Source organism: Octopus bimaculoides, chromosome 3 (assembly GCF_001194135.2).
Source record: "Octopus bimaculoides isolate UCB-OBI-ISO-001 chromosome 3, ASM119413v2, whole genome shotgun sequence".
Lineage (NCBI taxonomy): Eukaryota > Metazoa > Mollusca > Cephalopoda > Octopoda > Octopodidae > Octopus > Octopus bimaculoides.
The window spans coordinates 71,031,199-71,045,925 of record NC_068983.1 but is presented as its reverse complement, the minus strand read 5'-3'; the positions used below and the strand labels follow the sequence as shown (position 1 = coordinate 71,045,925).

Below are 14,727 nucleotides of genomic sequence, written 5' to 3'. Positions count from 1 at the left end.
GTGGCTGACGATATGTGCATCTCTGATCACGAGCAAAAGTAGTGGGGGAGCATTATAGCCATGTGTTGAGAGGAATTCTTTGGGATTTGAATAATTTACCTTTGGAAACATGGGTGTTTTGCTCAATATCCTTAAACAAATCTTATTCAGGGACCTTTTGAGCGGGATGGGCTACTCGACTTGAAGAAAATTCTAACTAGGCCCCACCTGCGAGGTCATGTGCTGTTTATCTTGATGTGAGATCACCATGTCGCGTACATATGGTTGTGATGCATATGCCTGGTGTACCCTTATCAGACGGGTAGTCATGATGGTTATATTGGGCTTCGTTTATTTGTTTATTTTACCCCAGTGTCATTTTGATGGCATGCACTACTCTCTCACTCACTCAATAATAATAATAATAATAATAATAATAATAATAATAATAATAATAATAATAATAATAATAATAATAATAATAATAATAATAATTATAATTATAATAATAATAAGCACTAAAAGAATAGCTAGCGTGTCGGACAAATGTTTAACAGCATTTCTTCTGACTCCTTACGTTCTGATTTCAGAAACTGCTAAGATCAGCATTGTCCTTCATCATTCCGGGCTTCATAAAATATGTATCAGTTGGTATTACTGGCATAGATGTAATCGACTTTCTCCCCGCCTGAAAACTGTTGTACTTGTGCCAAGATTTGAGACCATTATTATGAATACTATAGAAATATTTGTAATTTTGGTTTCTTCTGACAAAGTATAAAGAGTGTACATTTTAGTTGGGATAATAAATAACGTCTTATGAACTGCTTACATTTTGCAATCCATTTTATTTGTGAATTGTGCTAATTATGAATGTCGCCAATTACAAATCGAAGCCATGTGGCGGATTTGATTTTATGACGTTATAATGTATTTTCTAGAGCTATGTACACACCCATATATACACACATACGTATATGTAAATATATATGTACATGCATACATACATATACATATATGTATATATATATATATATATACAGGGAATAATGTCAGGGAATAATGCAAATATAAATTGCTTTACATTCTGACTCATAATCGTGTATGTATATAATGTGTTAGGTGTTCTGTGAAATTGTATGCTATGTGAATATTAATAAACTTTGTTACTGCAGATATGAGATGGATTAATAGCATATCCGTTACACTAATATGAAAACATAACTGAATTTTCATTATGTTTGTAATCTTTATGAAATTAATGAACTTCCTTTCACTACGCCGAATGTTATTGAAATAATTTGTTAAAAACATTCCAGTGGCCATTACTTTTGTACTTATATACAGTATAAAGGAGGACTGGTTCATTGAAAATTAAATAGTTTTCTGCTGATACAGCTTAACTCTGAGAATGGAGATTATACTAACCAACATTTCCACGGTAGGACAGCCTAGCGCTGTAGGTATGTTTTCCCGTTTAGGCATTGCTAAAGAAATAAATTAACTGTGATGAGTAAATCAACATATCAGATTGCAATTTTTCTTTGAAATTGCACTAGTTCACCTGTACTGTTAATAATCTTTAGAGAGGCATAATATGCAAAGTTTATATATATATATAACCTAAACTTAAGACTCTATACTTTGTCAAAAGAAATCAGTTATTCTCTACAATTGCTAAACAATTTATTGCAAATGTATTGTCTTTTTTACAAAAAGACATCTTATGATATATATATATTTGTTATAATATTTATGACCATTGATTTAATCACAATCAATTTGTGTATTTATGGAAGAAGAAACCTCGATGTATAAGGTCTATGTCTACTAAAGGCTGTTTGAGATTGTTTAAGTTTTACAAAAATATGAATTATATGATGAACCAAGAAACGTTATAAAGGAATTGAAAAAAAGGGCTGATCTTAATGCGAACTGACTCGTTGATAACAAAATGTGAATGACAGATCTTTGTGCGCTGCACTTGAAATGATTATAATAACAGGTTTATATTGCGATAATTTATATTTCAACAATTAGCTTAGAAACGGCATTCAGTCAGCAGATAAAGCGTTAAGGTTATAAATTTTCCAAACACCAAAAGACAGCATTACAATTAAGTATTTAACAGTTAAAAAAAAAGCATATCTGGATTTTTCTTTTTCTGTCTGAAAAAGTATCAAAATTTTTGACAAGAAACATTTTGTGAATTTACCTGAATCATGAAAATAATGTTAGCGTGAAAGATTTTTGAGGCAATGATTGGAATATTATTAAAGCCAAACATGTCTTGGATTTTTACACAACATACGCATCCAGACCCACAGCCAAACACATGCACACACAAAAATATATGTATATAAGACTGCATATATACATTTTATGTATCTGAACAGGTAAAAAAATGCGTACATGCAAACTAACATAAATGTTGTTCAGCATGTCTATTTAGCATCCCCCGTATTCCTCTCTACCTCATCTAAAAAAAAAAAAAAGCAATACGATGTAGAAAGGAACAATACACTTTTTATCAGGTCAAATCATTTGAAGGTTACCTTCCTAAAAATGATTCTTTCATTTTACCAATAATTTCACTTTTAACTATTACTTGATGCTGCTCACTAAACGTGACGCATCAAAGCAATGTCTGGTAAGTTTAAAAAGGCGGTGGATGAAACTTTTCAGCAGACTCTTTATCGTGCGAAGACAATGGTAAATATGTTACCCCCTTCCAGCCATAAATGCGTGACTCTCTTTAGTGAATATTGGTGAAAAATAAATGTCTCTGTTTCACTTTACGAGTTATCAGTTAAATCACAGTAAATATAAAAGAAATTTCGCACATATACAAATACACCTCAGAAAAAGCCTGGTTCAGTTTGATCCTCACTTGTAGCCACAAAGACCTTAGACAAAAGAATATTACTTATCCTGGCAAACTTTGAACTCATTGCCAATGATGTAGTATCAAGCTGTGATGTGTTGATCATCAGCAAACTGTTCTTCATATTTTCCATTGGATGTGAATGCACGGACGGTGACTGGCATCAGGACAGCAATGGTAGCAGCCCAAGCCGGAAGCGAAGCTCTTGAATCAACGGGTGATCATCGGGCATCTCTCTCTTTACACTGCAATCAAGTCACATGATCGTCAGTATCAAATTACAAATTAGTGTAAAAGTGACTTTTAAATAGGAAAACGTTATATAATTTTATGAATCAAAATTGTATATTAATAGATGCTTAAATTATGTTGCTTATATATTGTTTATACCTTCCACATATAACACTGTCATATACTACAAATATATTTGTAATTTTAAAATATAAGATTAAACATGGTTGATTTTAACTTCATATAGTTTTATAATCTATCTATTTCATAACAAATCTGGAGTAAGAGACTGAATTTAAATATTGACCGTTATGAAAATTAATATTGTACAAAATGCTTGTATAAAAGGCATATTTAATAGTTATTACTACGTACAGCAGAATTTAGCCTTAGAATCATTCTCTTTATGATTGCCAAAGGAGACTGGAGAAATTTCGAAAACGAAATGAAGTCTGTGACGTAAAATCGCTAATGGTATATGCAGTTTGACATTACAGAAAATTGTTGCATCTCATTATTCGCATTTCGGGACACAAAATATAAATTAAATACATAAAAATTGCCTACGCTTGTCTTCCTGATAAGGCCCTCTTCTGCGATATTGATTCTAAATATCTTTCAATGTAAATCACTTTTATTTCCATTCATGAGTCTTTACGATGAAGTAGACCACTATTTATCTACATTCAGTTTCTGTAGAAGTTATGTATATGAGATACAACTGTTTCCCTTGTTGACACGCCATCTATTGGCATATTTTCTAGAAACATTGTCAGGTTATATTTTATATAATTCTCTATGCAACATTTTATGAAATTACATTGTTATATTTTATAAAACGAAACTCTCCTTGATATGCGAAATAGAGAAACTGTGTAAATGTCAACATACATTGTAATACCCTTTATAAGAAAGGCCGTGTCTAAAGAATCAAATGTGGTTATTCACAATGACAGCCGGCGTAAATGTCAACTAGTAATACACAAATCAAACAGGATTCATTTCAGAATAGTTTTTAACATTTATGTCCCCGTTAGCAGTTTAGAATACTCCATTTTAAAAATGAAATACATGAATAAACAAGACGTTAACGAACGTCTTATCTCAAATCGACCACAGATATTTTTCAGTATTTCGCGACGTAAATTTAAATCTAATTTTCTTGGATATGTAGGAAAAAGTGCAATTATTTAAATATAGACATGGAGAAGACTAACGAGCTTATATATCATTTAACAAAAATCCATGTGATTTATACTGTATTTATATTATTACTTCGTAGGACTTTTGATGGCTGATTGATCAGCTCTCATACTATCACTAGTAGAGTGCTGCTGCCTTGGTTAACATGCTCTCAATAGTTCATTCCTCATAGGTGTAGGTAGTTATTAAACTACTTATTGTTAAACTTGGAAACATTTAGTTAGCTTACAAAGTTAGATATAATAGAAGATGACAGAATGCTACAAACACGAACCAAATATGATGGCAACAGGCGCCATAACATGATAATGAGCATGACATGATGCCCAAGTGCATGACAAAATCGTTACAAAAACACGTCTTACTCTGAATTCTATCATCCCTGTTCCAGAAAAGATTCAATAAACAAGTAAAATAAGGTATAATCTTTTTCGGATGCATATATTAAAACGAAGAGTTGCACCAAGTCATGATGATTGAAACATAACAAATAATGAAGGTTAAATATACAAATATAATGTTAATCAGAATATTGTTGAACAAATTCAAACATTGATTCACAAGATGCATGCAACTGCATGAGAAAATTATTAATTTCACGTATGTAATAAAGATCGAATCCAATCAGGTACCACATGCATATCCCGAAAAGAAGACTTGATATGGAACAACAATAAAAGAGATCAGATATAATTGTAGATCTGAATATCACAGCATTGTCACACCAAAACAATGTTGTTATTAAACAAGAAAATACTGAAGTTTTTTTAGCAACAAAACCTGTAAGACAGTATTGATTCTAATATGACATTATTTCGTTGAGCGATATAACTTTCCATTTTACTTGCTAGTTAGGAGTTCCTTTAGATGAAAGCAGCAGTTTATGTCTCACTTATATACCAAACACGTTAGAAATTTTTACCTTAGCACCGCATATCAACGAAGCCCATTATAGCACTAGCCAGCGAGCGCAAATGGAGTATATCTTCAAGGAATTCATTTGCAGTTTCAATCTTTACTTTGTGAATAATGTGCATAGGCATACATATACATGCGTTCACATAGGCATACAAGCAAATGATAAGAGTCAAACATGAATACACTCTCTCACACACACATGTTAGTCAATGAGATTCCAACATTACACGTTTTTTTATTTGTGTCTTATAATTTTACAACATTACGTATTATGAGAATACAAATTATCAACTGTGAAGCTCAACTATAAATTTTGAAACGCAACTGTCACTTAATTAATACAGCTAAATTAATACTGTAGATTGTCATTTAATACTTTAGATTGCGGAAATATAATATTCAATATTATAAAATTATAAAACATAAAAAAGTGAAACTCAAACAATACTGCAATCACATTGACTAATATATTTACCTGTACATAACCGTAAAAACTCTGATAAATAAATAAATAAATAAATAAATAAATATATATATATATATATATATATATGTGTGTGTGTGTGTGTGTGTGTGTGTGTGTGTGTGTGTGTGTGTGTGTGTGTGTGTGTGTGTGTGTGTGTGTGTGTGTGTGTGTGTGTGTGCGTGTGTACATATATCTTTTATCATTTACTTGTGTCAGTTAATGGAATCTGGCTATGCCAAGACACCGTCGAATGGACTGAAACCATTTCTTATTTTCTGATACTTATTCTATCAGTTTATTTTACCGAACCGGGACGTAGACAACCCAACACTAGTTGTCAAGGGAATGTAGAAGACAAACATACCTCTCTCTCTCATACGCACACATACACACACACATACAACGGCCTTGCACACAACTTCCATCTCCCAAATTCACAAGGTTCTGGTCGTCTCGGTGTTATAGTAGAAGGCACGTGGCCAAGATGCTGCGCAGTCAGACTGACCCTGAAATCGCGTGATAGCAAAGTATGCTTCTTAACTATACAGCCATTGTGGTTCTTTTGCATATATATGGGAGGATTGGCTGATGTAATAGGCATATCGGAGTCTTCACTACCCGAATTATGCTACGAGATAAAAAAACAAAAAGGCATTACTATCGTTTCCCCTCCATCTGTACTATTAGAATAACATCAATAGACAATCGCTCCTGCAAAACTGCAATGCGAATAATTTTAAGCCATTATATGATAAGACTATTTCATAAATGTTATTGATACTTAAATTGTACTTAATTGTTAAGGAAAGAAAGTGACATGACATCTATCAACCGCACCGCTTTGCTTTCTCGTTAGCAGTAGTCACCAGCAGCCGAGAGACTGTGTGCATCATGAAATCCCAAATGACCAATGACAACGAGTCTCACACATAATTCAATGAGAATCAGCTATATTTATGACAGTTTAATATAAAGTGCCCAAACGATCTTGATTTTGCATAAATGAAAATATAAGCAAAGGATATATAAATCAAAACTATAAACATATATGTTTAAAGCACATGAGTTAACGTGCACTCTTTTTCGATAATATACATATTTCTTCCTTTCTTTCTCTCTCTATGTCTATCTCTCTCTCTTTCTCTCTCTCCTTACGCACACACATACATACACGCATACTTGCATATATGTACATAGAAAGCCATATATGTTGATAACTATCTATACCCGCGTACATTTTATTTGGAGTAAGGTTAACAAAGGTAAATTGTATACATTTCATAAATTTACTATTCTTAAAAATAGCCTTATGAAAATATACCTGCTATGGATATATATATATATATATATATATATATATATGTGTGTGTGTGTGTGTGTGTGTGTATGAGTGTGTATGTATACATGTATGTATATTGTACAAATTAGATAATTCTATTGAAGAGTGTATGCGTGTTTGAACTAAAAAAGCATAAAAGAAAATACTTTCAGAAAATAGATGCAACTAGCAACAAGAGGTTGGCGTTCTCGAACTAGTAGAGTCACAGTCAGATTCATAGCAGTCAGAAACAAGCATCCGCTACTGATCAGTTATGAGAGCGCATGAGGATATGTATGTTTGTATGTATGTATGTATGTATGTATGTATGTATGTATGTGTTTATGTATGTATGTATATGTATATACAAACACACACATGTATACCAACATTCAGACACTCAGACATACAAACATGTGTGTGTGTGTGTGTGTGTGTATGTGTGTGTGTGTGTGTGCGTGTGTGTGTGCATGCATGTATGTATGTGTGTGTATGCATGTATGCGCGTGCATGTATTTGTGTGAGTGGAGAAGTGCGTGTATATTTGCACATGTTTGTGCGCCTGCATAGGTACTCCGAATTAAACGAAACACCTTATACACACTGTGCTTCAGGTAATCTTCCACGCATAGCTTAGAATCTAGGCCATTCACATTGCTATGGTAACGTATAAATTTTATGGATTAATTTGATCAGTTATACACACACCCACTCATTGTGGCATAAAAATTATTCTATCAAATCACTGCGTGTTAATATTAACAATGATGTATTTCTACTTCATTTTCCTTCTTTAATATATTATCTTAATAAATTTTTTTAATGATGTTAGTTATAAATTTCAAAATGAAATTTCAAGTATTCAGTCTCACGCCAAATTACATTATTTTTTTATACTATGTGGCTATGTGATATGTCATGTATGTTTTGAGGTTGGTCACATTGTTACCCGCATCTCTTTGTAGCGACATATACATGGACCTTTGTCTTACTACTCATCAATCACTATCTATTTTTTGCCTTTGATTTTACTAACTCTGTCTCAACACGTACAAATACACATATTCGGTATGCATGCATCCAACGCGTGAACGTCAGACGTATGCACATCCAACATGTATTCCACTAAATACTAAATACATAATATCTTATATATGAGAAGGGAGTGAAAGAAATATGAAGAGAAAAGTTCGACTAAGAGTATATAGTTCTATATTTAAGAGATGAGGAATTATTTACATTATTTACATTATATGAGCGAAAACACCTAAGCTTCGTTAGGCTCCGGCAGGCGGGGTGGCGACCCCTGTTGTACTCTTTCGTCCCCAACTTTCTCTCACTCTTTCTTCCTGTTTCTTGAGTAACGCTGCGATGGACTGGCGTCCCGTCCAGCTCGGGGGAACACGTACGCCATAGAAACCGGGAAACCAGGCCCATGAGTCTGGCTAGGCTTTAAAAGGGCGAGAAAAAAAATTACATTATTTATATTTCGCGGATATTTGTCCTCATCTTGTTTGTTAACACAACATCTCGGCTGATATATCCTCCACCCTTCATCAGCTACTAAACCCAAGATTCCGAGTTCGATTCTAGGAAGTGACCTTAATAATAATAATAATAATAATAATAATAATAATAATAATAATAATAATAATGATAGTAAATAATAATAATAATAATAATAATAATAATAATAATAATAATAATACCAACATAAAAAAAAACTTTAGGAATGAGAACCTAGGTTGAAAAATTTCCACAAGACACCTGATGAAGGGTGGAGGGTATAACAGCCGAAACGTTGTGTTACCAATAAACAAGATGTGGACAAATATCGTCAAATATAAATAATGTAAACAATGTAAATAATGTAAGGGTATATATTTCTATATTTTTAAAGACACCCACATCAGCTGCATTTATTCCTATGCTCACACACACACACACACACACAAACACGCACACATATATGCTTACATACATGCATGCATACATATATATATATATATACATATATATACACACACTCATGTAATACACATACATACACACACGTAAATATATACAAAAAATTTCAATCTCATAGAGAAGGACGCACAATTTCATGTATATTCATTCATATTTTGAGATGTGCTCACTCATCTGAGAATGTTATCTGTGATAGACCAGTACCTTCGTCCAAGATGAGATTCACCCCACAACAGTTCACTGTTGTAAATTTGAATACTGAAAGACATTAAGTTCGTTACTGAAGGCGAGTCCTGGGAATGTATATTACTTTATCAGAAGGACATGCAAATATACATATATATATGCATCTAAACATACATGCATACCTTCATATATATATATATATATATATATATATATGTGAGTAAAAATAAACACAAAAAGGGGTTTTGTATGATCGTGTATAGAGGAATATATTATTTTATTTAAAAGAGTTCCAACTCTGTCTGTTTTTTATGTTTTATTTATATTCTTGTAAAATTAATGTGGGATACAGTCTGTCATACCGGCCATGAGGAAATACCACAAGGTATAGAAAATACGTATTCGCCTTTATATATTTAATCCTTTATATTGAACACTCAATATTTCATATATTCAATAAGACATATTCCATATATTCAATAAGACATTCAATACTTCATTTCATTGTACCATCCGTTTTTATATTATATACTATATATTATATATTCCATATTCTATATCCCACATTAATTTTACAAGAATATAAATAAAACATAAAAAACAAAGTTGGAATTCTTTCAAATAAAATAATATATATATATATATATATATATATATACGTGTGTATGTGTGTGTGTAAATATATATACTTACATGTACATATATATATATGTATAAATATGTATATGTATATGTGTATCTATATCTATATTCATATATATATATACCTACAAACTTATACACATACACACGTTCACACACGCGCATGCGCAAACACACATACGGCTGAAACTGATTTTCTTTCGACGATTCGTGTTTCATCCTTTGCGATCTACAGATTGCAACACTTACAACTCGGTATTGGTTGTGTAATTAATATTCATTCGTCTACTGCCTGAGTTTATTCATTGGTGGACTTTTCTTTTTATCGATAAGGTTATGTTTTTCTTACCTATTTATCTGTTGTTTACGTTAATGTTGCGAAGTGGTTTTTATTCTCTTAAATTTGTAGCTGAGAGATTGTAATATGAAGATGCTCACTAATCCAGTATAATTTATAACATATATATATAAACATAGTATGCCTAGGCATATGCACATAAACGATAAAGAAGACAATCATCAATATACCACTAGACATATTACACACTGTATACTCATACACTCACACACACATATTCGTTCAAGACAAGATAGCAAAAATTCCATACCACACCAAACAAAAATCTACTGTAGCCATAACAAGCACATAGAAATACCACAAACACAAATAATAAATCTTAATTAATCATAGCAAAAATTCAATTCACCAAAACCATTAGATCACAATTTCGCCATTCATAAGAACATAACCAACCAAGATAGATAAATCCTTAATTTCACAGATAGCTCAAACCATAAACATTCATAAAGAAACGCACCCATCTACATACATACGATTTATAGTTTTATTTTGATATCCTATGGCCTCTGGTAAAATGTAACACCCATCTCAGGTATAAACAATATCATACCAAATAATAATGACTACAACCTGCCAGAAATATATACAGATTAAAAATATTTTATGAATAAATGGTTAAAAAAAAAAAAATTCTAACGAAATACAAACTACTACTAGATGACTCTTCCTAAGCAAGCAAAACAAACTTCCATAAAACATTTAATGCTTTTTACCCACATACCATTCCCCAAATCAGTAAATTGTGAAAGCCGCCATTTGTTAGGGATATGGCTAATAGATATGTCTTTAATTACTTTTTTGAATTACCCATTCATAAACAACCTTCTGCAAAACTTTGACCGCACATATGTTTTAAACAGCATATTCTGAAGAAATTAACAATGCATCCTATTGCTTACAATTGCTAAAATTACGAATACGTCGCAGAAATAGCATAAACGACCAATGAAAACGACAGAAAAACACTACTCCGTCAATAAGAATTAACAACCAACTCATTGACAAATACAAGCATTAGATAATAGTATATAAAGATTACCCTAATACTAACTTGTAACAGTTCTCGTCCGAGGTGCAAAGTGGCGTGAAACTTGAAACCTGAGGCAAACTGTCACTTTGCAAATTCATTAAAGCACTGTATCATTTAAAATATGTATTGTGCACTCCTCTTTTATTCGTTCGACAAGAATATATAGATACGAGTATACATACATACGCACACACATACATACATACATACATACGTACGTACGTACGTGCGTATGTATGTATGTATGTATGTATGTATGTGTGTGTGTGTATGTATTTATGTATATTTATTCAAGAAATATAAAGATGTATATATGTATGCGTGTCTACATAATATGTTGGTATATGAGTGTCTGAGCATGTGTGTATAAGCGTTTATCAATTACATTACACATACCATAAGCCAAGCACAATTTCAAGCACAGACATGCCTACAGATACCTACGCACAAATACAAATATATGCATACAAACATACTTACATGCTGCAGGCCATTTTACTCGTGTAAGCATATTTAGAGGGAATACTCACCGGATTCAGATTTGACAGGGTTAAAGCCGATCTTTTGCTCATAAAAGTAGAACTAAAACATGTGCATTGTTGCATAAGTGGAATATACATGCCTGCTTGTATTACTACATATGCAAAATTATTACGATTGTGAATATAGAGATGTACGCCTGGGTTTGTAAGTCTAAGCTATTTTACAGGTTATGAAAGAGGAAACGTCGCGCAAAAAGAATAAATCTTTATACAAGGCATTGCTTAGTGTGCTATGGTGTATACTTTTATCTATGTGTAAGGAAACAACTTTAAGAAAGACAGAGTGGAGAAGCTTCTTTATATTACATAATATGTATATCATAACAGTATTATATATATATATATTATAACACAGATGGGTTGCTGGTCACTGCAGCTGGTTCAGATGTGTTCTTTATTAACCGTTTTCTTCAGTGAATAAACATGAAAATCAACAATTAGAACTCATCACAGATCAGAAAATACTGCCATGCTTATGATTCTGCAGGCCGCCTATGAGATGTTAACATTGCCAAGTGCTATAGTCGATACTTAGCTGACGATATGATGTTGACCAGTTATATGTCATAAACAGTAATATACTGTTCGATTATATATATATTTATATATATATATATAAATCAAAATAAGCAACACGGATTTTAAAGATGGTTGCAGTACGCACGTTTCATGCTACTCCATTTATTTAAGTAATGCGAGCATTACATTAAATGCAATATGTAGAGCAATGTTCAGCTGCACGAAAATGCAGAAAATTACAGTAGAATAGACATATTATAATTGTGGCAACATTTCAAATCCAAGTGGGAGGAAAAATACATAAAAATCCATGGGAAATTATAAGAAAAGCTCAACCTTATAGAAATAATAGATATGGATGTGAATTATGTTCTATGGAAATATATGAAATTTTTAAACTTAGAAATAATCCTAATCTAATCAATAATAGATTAGACCTCAGGGTATCGTGTGTACACTGCTCTACTCGCACTTTTAAATTTTTTAAAAAGTAGTTTATTAAGTAGTTAAAATTATCAAAATATAGTATTTTAACTTCTACCATGGTCATCTAGGGTTATTAATTAGCACATATTTTAAATTGGAAATTGAACCTTTATAACATATATTCCTGATCTCTCACCTTATCTTTTAATCTACTTGTGATAAATAAGATTTCATCTTTACTCCATAGAAGATATTTTTTTCACACCATTTCTGCTAATGCTGTTAGTTTCTCAATATGTATCTTAACCCTATATAGCTTATAAGAATTGGAAATTTTCATAAGTTTTTACCTTATTTAATGCTTGATTTTAAAAGAATCATTATTATTTATTACATTATTCCAGGGCTTACAACAATAGTGTCTTGTTTTTTTAAATTTTTAACTTAAATAAATCTAATCCTTATGCCCTAAATTAATCTAATCCTTATTCAATTAATATTCTTTAATTAGCCCATGTTAATCTTAAAACAAACTCATGACTAATGAAACTTTTAATCAATCATCATGTTCCTGTATTGGATGGCCTTGTTAATTCCTAATTTTTTTTTCTGTCCCTCAAACCTTAGTAAACCCATTATTATAAACTATATAAATCCTATACTAACTTTTTCTTCACATTCTAAAAATATAGCTTACATTTATGTGTCTTCAAAATAGTATTATTATATATATCAGCTAAAATTCTAAAATCATTTTAAAATTAATTCAAAATAGTTTTTCATGAACCCAATATACTTATTATCCTTAGACCTTACACCTTATAACCTCTGAATTCAATACTGACATTACTTCATGATTTTTGTATAAACTAACTACATTTCAATGTTAAATCTCTTAACGAGGACATTTCATTTTATTGTTGTTAACATACCTCTTATTGTTAAAATATTGTTAAAATATTGTTTAAACTAATATTGATGTCAGTAAAACAATACTGATGCTCTATTCAGACTAAAGAAAAAGCCCTGTTTGACCTATATACCTAGGGTTTAATTCCTCGACATTTTGATAGTAGTAAAAAAAAACCAACCTATAAGAGTGTTGCCACTCTGACCAGAGAAACCTTTATAACCAAATCCTTTATAGCCATGTCCATGCATAATGCTTACACCTTCCCTTTTCCTTAGAAGTGATTGTCCCTTATACTATTACTACTAGATAAGAGACAATAAAATCAGAGACAGTTAGAATTTTTGCCTAGAACCAATTACTAGCCTGATAGACTTGGCTATGTCAAGATGGATTTTTATGTATTCTTCCTCCCACTTGGATTTGAAATGTTGCCACAATTATAATATGTCTATTCTACTGTAATTTTCTGCATTTTCGTGCAGCTGAAGATTGCTCTACATATTGCATTTAATATAATGCTCGCATTACTTAAATAAATGGAGTAGCATGAAACGTGCGTACTGCAACCATCTTTAAAATCCGTGAGGCTTATTTTGATTTTTTGATCACCTAGTTTTTGGAATGGTTTTTATATAATACCATACCATACTATATTCTGGTGCCTAAACATAAGTACCATATTCAATTTATGAATCTAAATTTAAACCTTATATATATATATATATAAGACACCAAAATGTACATACGCCGCTATATTTTCGAAAAACACCTGTTGTTATGTCCTGTTATTTGCCTTTGTATTTGTGTACGATTTCTCGTTTTTTTTCGTCCTTGTTTCCGTATACATTCGATGTTTTCTTTCATGGAATCTTATGCTCTTAGCATAGTTTTTCCTTGGGGCTGGCCAGATTGGAGCAATCTCGAGTATAACTAGCCAAAATTGCAAGGATAATCTGGAACTCGTCTGAAGAAAGAAAATTCCGAATTATCCGTCCTCGTTTCCTTTGAATCGTCTGTCTGGATGATTTTTGTTGTCCCTTTTTGTATCACCTACCTGTCTGGATGTTTTACGTTCTTGTTCCATTTTCGTATTTTTTTAATCTGTATATATATATATATATATATATATATATATATATAT

At 31.7% G+C, this 14,727-nt stretch overlaps 1 protein-coding gene across 3 annotated transcripts in view; it reads right to left on the bottom strand.

Annotated features, from left to right (window-relative positions):
* Positions 1-14,727, bottom strand: part of LOC106868055 (uncharacterized) — a 675,046-nt gene that overhangs the window by 455,305 nt on the left and 205,014 nt on the right. The window contains exon 3 of one of the 3 annotated variants that reach the window (XM_052966218.1): positions 1,026-3,108. The exons of the other annotated variants lie outside the window; for them this stretch is intronic. Within the exon in view, the coding sequence (XP_052822178.1) occupies positions 3,104-3,108 (5 nt within the window). The 3' untranslated portion in view covers positions 1,026-3,103. Of the gene's footprint in view, positions 1-1,025; positions 3,109-14,727 lie in introns of those variants that run through there. 3 annotated transcript variants of the gene reach the window in all.